Genomic DNA, 8897 nt, shown 5'->3' with positions numbered 1-8897 from the left:
ATTTTATTTTTGAATAAAATATAAATTTGAAGATATCATAAAAATTTTAAAAATATATATATCAATGTTAATGTCAAATCAACTATTTAAAAGTTTTCATTTTTTATGTAATTTCTTTAATTTATTTTTTTATTATAATTTAATTTAAGTTTAATATCTCATTTAGCCTTAAACCGCTCATGCCTTGATCGATTTAAGCTAAAACCCGCTCACCCTTTGCCCGGTTTAACTATAAATCGCTCAACACTTGACCGAGTAAAAACTTAGCGCAGGTATAAAGCTTTTTAAAACATAATTCCATATACAATTCAAAAGGTTCAAACAATTTAATTAACCACTCACCTTAAGAATTTCTTTAGAAATCAGATGAATCCTTCTTCAAAATAAGCAATCCGGACAATGTTTCTCTCAAATCACTCTTAAGTTCAAAATGTGGCAAGAAACTTAATTTGAAAACATAACTTCCTGTTTATATTTTTTCTAAAAAGGGCATGGCGGCTAAACCGCCCCCAACCATGCATCTAAACATGCACGCATCCAATCATATATATATATATATATATATATGCATACATATTCATCACATTATGCATGCATTAATTACATCTTCACATATATTAACTCATGATGCATATTTAAATCATGCCTATTCACATGCATAAAATCTCATACATGCATTCACATTATGCATATAAATCGCATACCTGCATGATCAAATGTAACAATTTATCATGCATTCACGTAACCATATTTCACATAGTTATATATTAATTACCTCGGGTGATAACCAGAATTCGGTTATCATAATTAAAGCCCAATACGATTCTTTAAAGCCCAATACGATCCATTAAGAAAAGAAAAGTTTGAAAATTGGGAAAAAATGAAAATCCGTCGGAAATCATTAATTAAAAAAAAACTTGGATAGCTATTACCGACGGACTCCAGCGTCCGCCGAAATTTTTTAAAATAAATATTACTTTACTTTCCGGCGGATCTTAATTTTTAAAAAATAATTAAATATCCGCCGGTAAATTATTGTAATTAGATTTAAATACAAGCCTAAAATAATTAATTACGAACTCCGCTGGAAATATTATCAGAATAATTTTACTGGCGGACTCCCGGCGGAAGCCAATATAAGTTGACTTTTTTGTTGTCCCACAGTAATCCGCTGGAAACCCGCCGGCGGATTTCGTCCGCCGGAAATACTCATTATTCTAGTAGTATTAGTCCATTTCCTTCGATGCATTTCTTATGGGCCCGTAACTCTTGACAAAACCTAAGTTATGATCGTTTTTTTAACTTAAGTTTCATTTCACTCCACTTTTTCCCCATTGTTGAATGAAAGAATCAACAAGATAGAGTGAAAATGCGGTTGTAAAAAACTTTCACTCCTGGATCTACATATTGCCCATGTGTTTTTTTCCAAAAACCTTAATCAAGTTTAGAAATGTAATTCTAATCACTATTTTGAAGTTACGAGTTTATAGAAATTAGTAGGTAGCTTTTACTATTGAGTTTGATTGTCATCTTATGATATATCTTAGTCTTTTAACCGATGAAATCTATACCAAAAGAAAATTATTCTGCAAAAGAAAAGAATATCATTTACATTGTATCAGTCTCATAAGTTCCAATAAATAAAATGATGATGACTTTTATAAATTTATAGTTTTTTTAAGGGCAAATTGCATGAAAAAGTAACGTACTTTAACTTGATTCCTATTTTGGGTAATATACTTTCAAAACTTTCATTTTGGTACCTAAGATGTAAAGTTTTAAACATTTAAGTACCCGGGTAACCAAGTGAAGACTAATTTTACAATAAAAAAAGATTAATTTTAGATTAAAAAAAATCCACGTCACTGACTAGGTCAACAAATAATACCGAGTTGGATACCACATCACTCACCACATCAGTATGATAACCGGTTAATACTTCAATCAGTTACCCGGGTACTTAAATGTTTAAAACTTTACATCTTAGGTACCAAAATGGAAGTTTTGAAAGTACATTACCCAAAATAGAAATTAAGTTAAAGTACGTTGCTTTTTCATGCAATTTGCCCTTTTTTTAATAATAAGTTTATATTTTTATAGAATTAAAAAAAGCTGAAGAGGAAAAAAAGAGGGACAAGTTTCAGTTAGGGTTCTTGGACCAAAATGACTTTACCAACTAACAATGCATCAAAAAAAGGAAAAATAAAGAGAGCAGGCAGGGCAGGGCAGGGCAGTTAAAGTAGGGGGAAAAGCCCACCAAATAACGGACCTTCTACGCACGCCACCCCCTTTCCCACGTGCTCACTGTGTCCGATTCGATATGGTCGTCCACGTGTCCTTCTTCATCTTCTATATCAACCTACACCTACACATACACCTATACCACCCTACACCCAATCCCTACCCCTTTGTCGGTTTCTTCTACTTCCCCACCGGAATTTTATTATGGATACCCAAATTCAGGCCAACTACAACTATATGGGCCGGAATTTCAGTAATATCAGCCTCACAAACGACGATTCTGCAGCTTTCAGCGATTGTAACAGTGACCGTTCCGGTGAATTTCCGACTACATCGGCTCAGAGCAAGCGTCTGGTCCTCGCATGTGCCACAGAGATGTCCGATGATCTAATTCAACAGCTGGTGACCGATCTTGAATCGGATTCGATTGAAGATCAGAAACAAGCGGCGATGGAACTCCGGTTGCTTGCGAAGAACAGGCCGGAAAATCGAGTTAAGATAGCTAGGGCCGGCGCAATCAGGCCGTTGATTTCGTTAATCTCGTCGTCTGATCCACAACTCCAAGAGCACGGTGTTACGGCGATTTTGAATCTGTCACTGTGTGATGAAAACAAAGAGCTTCTAGCTTCTTCTGGAGCAATCAGGCCGTTGGTTAGAGCGTTGAAGGTCGGAACACCGACGGGAAAGGAAAACGCGGCGTGCGCTCTCCTCCGTTTATCTCAATTAGAAGAAAACAAAACGGCAATCGGACGGTCAGGAGCGATTCCTTTACTGGTAGACCTTTTGGAAACCGGAAACTTTCGAGGTAAGAAAGACGCATCAACGGCGTTGTATTCTTTGTGTTCGGTGAAAGAGAACAAGATTCGAGCGGTTCAGGCAGGAATCATGAAGCCGTTGGTTGAATTAATGGCGGATTTCGAGTCAAACATGGTTGATAAATCAGCATTTGTGATGAGCGTTTTGGCATCGTTGCCGGAGGCCAGGGCTGCGCTGGTGGAGGAAGGTGGAATTCCGGTGTTGGTGGAGATAATTGAGGTCGGATCACAGAGGCAGAAGGAGATCGCGGTGGTGATCCTGTTGCAGTTGTGTGATGATAGTGTGGTCTACCGTACTATGGTGGCCCGCGAAGGAGCCATTCCTCCCCTCGTTGCGTTGTCTCAATCCGGTACAAAGCGCGCTAAACAAAAGGTAATTTTACAACTACCATCAATAATTTATTAATCTTACTCAGATCCTATTTGTTAGTCGTATATTATTGTTTGGTTTTTTCTGCTAATAATATAAAAAGTGATTTATTTAAAAAGTGGTTTATTTAAGCTTAAATTTTTTCCAATCTATTCATCCCAATTAAAGAATACTATTTTTTTCATTTAGGATAAAACCTTTTTAAATAAAAACTTTCTTAACTTATAAAGATAGCTTTTTTCATACAAAATTTAATGGAAAACCAACCAAACAGTTCCTAAATGTTATACATAAAAATGAAACTAAATCGAATCTTCACTGGTAGCTTAACTTGCTAGATTTTTGGTTGTTTTTCTTGGTCACATGTTTGAGCATTCTCAAGGCTATTAAAGATTTTGTTTAACTTTTAAATAATATCAGAATCCAATGAGATTAGTCGGAGTACATAAGTGCAAACTGATTAATAGAATACATGTAGTTATGGAAAGAGAATCAAATCAAACCAACTTATGAGATATGAAAGACTTGTATTAATATAAAAGAAACCAAAGCTGAGTACCATTTTTTTTTTTGGCATTTTCGCAAAGATTAATTGCACATCACTTTCGAAAGCGATAGTTTAACACCATTGACTCGAGAAGTGTTTCTCGTTTGACTTCCACTTTATTGATCAAACCATTATGCTTTAAACAGTTCCTAATGACCAATTCTAACCGCGTACAATATAATAGACTTTTCTTGAATGTGTCCTGTAAATTGAACGCTTCAAAAATCAAAGTAAAACATGACATGGGTCAGGACTGGTTTCTATTTGATGGTTGGTCTTGGTCTTAATAGATGAAGTTTAACTTATATATATATATATATATATATATATATATATATATATTGGTTTCAGTTGAATTCTTTAATGGTTTAGAAAAAGATATGACATATACAGTGAACATGACCAATTTTCTAATTAAAAAAAACATTAATAACCTCATCGAATGATGCACATCTATGAACACGAAAAAGCCGCTTTAGTTTATTGTTTATTATATATCGATTAACGATAAGAGGTTTCTTTTTTTTATCTTTGGTGACATACAAAAACTTAGTTTCTATCTCTTTTTCATGATATTTTATATGATTATTAATTAACAATTAAAATACGTAAATTTAAATATCAAATGGTGGGGTCTGAATTTGAATTATTTGGATGGTGGATAGGCGGAGGCATTGATTGAGCTTCTCCGGCGACCAAGATCCGGCAACGCAGCTGCCACATCGGATTCATCAGAGTAAGATGTTCCACGTCACCAAACAGCCAAAAACATTAAAACAGAAATGCTTTTCAGAAATATATATTTTTAAAAAAAAGGGAAGAGTTTCTTTTTTGGAATTTGTAAATATTTGATGGTATCCGCCACTGCGTTTGTAAATTGGTGAAAGAAATACCTGTTTTCCTTTTTCCTCTTTTTGGTTTTATTATTTTCAATTGAAAGCATTCTGTGATGGGTGGTTGTTTTCTCTTTAATTTTTGTTTTAAATTTTAATGTATAACACTATAAAATCAAAATATATATAGAGAGAGATACGGGTTCCGATGAGGAGTAGAGTTAAGACGAGAAGCATAATAAGTAATCTTCATCCATGTTAAGTGAGATGCACCGGATCAATCCATGTTTCAAGCGTGATTCATGTGTTCTAGATTCCTACTTACGCTTCTCATATTTCACTCTATTTCTCACACGATTATTCGCCTATATATAAGGATGATAAAACAAAAACAATTTCAAAATAAGAGAACATGAAAGTGTACTGAATTCACATGCGATTACAAAAGAAGGTCAATGCATGGTTGCCCAAGCGACTTGGCTCGCTACCTAGGTCGTGGCCAAGGTCACACGTAATTACATTTGATTTAACACGTGAGTTTTGTTGTAAAATCACATATAATTTGATATTTTTATGGTCTTTTATTTGATTAGTGATCGATTATATATGTATTTGTATATATAAAAGTGTGTGTGTGAGAGAGAAATAATTCCTAACATGGAAAGAAGTTGTGGAAAAGAATCTGCATTTGGACAACCAACCACGTCTTGCACATGTATCCTTTTAAAGATCCTTTTTTGTGACCAAAAATCCAAAGGTGGGTCTTCTTGTTGATATTTGATTCAGATATTGTTGATGTCAAATCTCATCATCATGTCCATTTCCTATCAATCAATGAATGGTTGTGAATTATGAGTCATTAAGTTTACCCCATTCATCTTCAACCATATAAATCAAAGTCGTTAAATTTACAGCATTCATTCACATAACACCAAAATCATTAGGTTCAAGGGATCAACTACCTTCTTGTAAGAGGCTTAAACACGTCGTTATCTTAAAAATATGCAACTTGTTTTTTTTAAACAATTTAAGAATTTATTCGTTTAATAAAATGTTCAGAGATTTAATTGCTCAAAATATGAAAGTTCGTAGTGTTTACCGCAGTTTTAGTAAGTTTAAGAATTTATTTGTTCGATTTCAAAAAATTCAAAGATTTATTTATTCAAAAAATAGTTCAATAACTTACCCATTCAAAATATGATGGTTTTTCATTGGGTTTGTTTGGTCTCATCCTTTTTATAATAAATAAAAGTTGCTAATTATAATATATTTGCACATGTCTAATAAATTAGTTGGTGAATGTTAACTATCACATAACAAAATGTTGTTTCTTTTCGATATTTTAATTAATTTGTGTGACATAAACCATTAATAGTGATTAAACATTACTATGGTGTTTGTCAAATTGTTCTTTTAATCGTCTTAATCTCTTATATTAATCATTTATGTGATCGATATATATATCTATACTATCTTATTAAGCAAATTTAGCAAAAGTCTTAAAGTCTTAAAATACTAAATGACCAAAATATCCTTTATACTCATTTTTTTACTTTTTCACACCCTTCTCTCCTCACATACACTCACCCCCTCACATACATTCACCCTCTCACAACCGATTTTTTTTTTAAATTATAATTTTAAATTTACACTTTATAACCCTATAATTAATTAATTAATTTACTTTACGTTCTTTACTTTTAAATGTTTCATTTTAAATCTTTATCAAATTAACATACATAATCGTATATCAATTAATACATGTTTAAAAAATGCATTTTTATTTTAACAAGTTACACTATTATAATCGTCTCGTTAATACCTTCGAAATGAGTCCAATATTGAATAGTGTTTGACTTAATTATATTATTATATATTATATATAYTGTGAAAAAATATTTTTAATATTTACGATTTATACTTTTATAATTATTTATTTATATATATATACTATATATTTTGGGGTTAGGCTGTCCAAATTGCACTATATAATATGTTTTGAATTAATATGTTCTTGGGTTTTTTTAAATATATATATATATATATATATATATACATGTATTAATTCAACCTTAATCTGAGACTTGTGGTTGGACCCACCTAAAAAGAACGGAACTTAACAAACACATCTTTTAAAAAGTAGAATACTCCAAGTAGTGGGTACATAGTAGGACCTCGACCTGACTGACTACTCAGGTATATGTATGAAAGAGTGACTCAAACAAGATAAGATATCAGAGAATGGAATGCAAAGATGTAGGAACTGTAAAATTAATCTTTTCGTTTATCAAAAATAAGAATAATAGTGAACACTCCCTCGAACCATTGTGCAAGTAAACATGAAAAGACCTCTTGTTCATGTGCCTACCTTGCATGCATACATGAAAGGGACACATGAATTAAACATCCATACAAAAACAAACATATTAAGAAGTGATGTTTTCAATACAAAGTACTTGTAATTGATTAGTAACATATAATATGCGATGTTCCTGAGGTTAATGGCCAAATTCTCTAGTTAAATCGACATTTAATTATATTCAAGGACCATGATCATGACCAAAACCATTACCTCGACAACTTGCCATCATAATGAGAATTGAAAACTTCGTTATATGAAGGGTTTCACACAACCAAATCACAGGTTTATGGGTTATTTCCAAGTGAAATTGGTATTTGTACCGACATATTATAGCAAATAACTTATAAGCACTCATAAGGACAAAAACATAAGAAATCTCTAAGTTGCCATTGTGACCATGATCATGACAAAAACCATTACCCCAACATCTTGTCTTGATGAAATCATACCGATATGACTAAGAAAAACTTCTACAAATATCATCATATATGTTGAAATAAAGAAGTGCCTGACATTCAATGCAACTAGTTTTAGGTGCATATCACATTTTAGGTACATTTATGTTGGTTTGGGTGCATTTAGGTCACTTTACCTACATTTTAGGCATTCTTAGATAGCATTGCATACATACATACATACATACATACATACATACATACATACATACATACATACATACATACATACATACATACATACATACATACACACATACATACACACACACATACATACATACATACATACGTACGTACGTACGTACGTACGTACATACATACATACGTACATACATACATACATACGTACGTACATACGTACGTACATACATACATACATACATACGTACATACATACATACGTACATACGTACATACGTACGTACGTACATACGTACGTACATACATACATACATACATACGTACATACATACATACGTACGTACATACATACGTACGTACATACATACGTACATACGTACGTACATACATACGTACATACATACGTACATACATACGTACATGTACACAAGTACATTTAAAACATTATATATATTTAGGTTGTTCTATGTATGCTTTGGCAATTACACATTTAAGTTGTTCTATGTATGTTATGTAGTATTAATACATTTAGGCCATGTTATATACATTTACTTTACGCGAGTGCTTTAAACTATTTTAGGTACTTTTAAAATGCTTTAGAGAGGTTTTGTTTGTTTTAGGTAAGTTTAGATCGTTTTAAGTACATCTGGTCGTTTTAGGTACATGTACCTTAGGTTTAGACCATTTAGTTAAGTTTATGTCATATAAGATACTTTTGGAACATCTTATGCACATTTAAGTATTTTAGGTACACTTTAGGTTAGGTGGTTTTAGGTTAGTATTGGTACATCTATGTATGAGAAAACACCAAGGCTGCGAAAAATAAATATTTGATTAACAGTGAGTAGATGCAAAAGATAAACATGTAGGCATATGTTGCCAATGTAATTGATATAACAAAAACAAATGGAAAACTGCACCCAAATAAAACCAATTTGCCTGTGTTCTTAACTTCTTGTTTTGGAACTAAGGTGACATCTATTTCGTTGGAATTCGAAGAAATTTGAAGAAATTGGAATGATAAATTCCATTAATTCATTTGGTTCATTTTTTGAGTTTTGGTAAAGAATTAGAATTTTATATATGGTGAAATGAAAATTCCTTAGGTATAGCTAGGGGTGTAAAAGAAT

At 32.4% G+C, this 8897-nt stretch overlaps 1 protein-coding gene across 1 annotated transcript; it reads left to right on the top strand.

Moving 5' to 3' along the window:
• The first annotated feature begins 2287 nt into the window (after nucleotides 1–2287).
• Nucleotides 2288–4923, top strand: LOC112514514 (U-box domain-containing protein 4-like). Its single transcript, XM_025121026.1, has 2 exons — nucleotides 2288–3429; nucleotides 4639–4923. Exons 1-2 carry the CDS (start codon nucleotides 2446–2448, stop codon nucleotides 4711–4713), a joined length of 1059 nt encoding a protein of 352 aa, XP_024976794.1. The 5' UTR covers nucleotides 2288–2445; the 3' UTR covers nucleotides 4714–4923.
• The last annotated feature ends 3974 nt before the right edge of the window (nucleotides 4924–8897 follow it).

Source organism: Cynara cardunculus (assembly GCF_001531365.2).
Source record: "Cynara cardunculus var. scolymus isolate 2C chromosome LG 6, CcrdV1, whole genome shotgun sequence".
NCBI classification, from domain to species: Eukaryota; Viridiplantae; Streptophyta; class Magnoliopsida; order Asterales; family Asteraceae; genus Cynara; species Cynara cardunculus.
Note: the sequence above shows the minus strand (reverse complement) of the source record. Positions and strands in the feature narration are given on the sequence as shown.

Excerpts from the sequence above, each read along its gene's own strand:
- LOC112514514 (XM_025121026.1), top strand. The coding sequence starts at position 2,446 with ATGGATACCCAAATTCAGGCCAACTACAACTATATGGGCCGGAATTTC. Across the intron at positions 3,430-4,638 it reads CAAAGCGCGCTAAACAAAAG|GCGGAGGCATTGATTGAGCT; the intron begins GTAATTTTACAA and ends GATGGTGGATAG.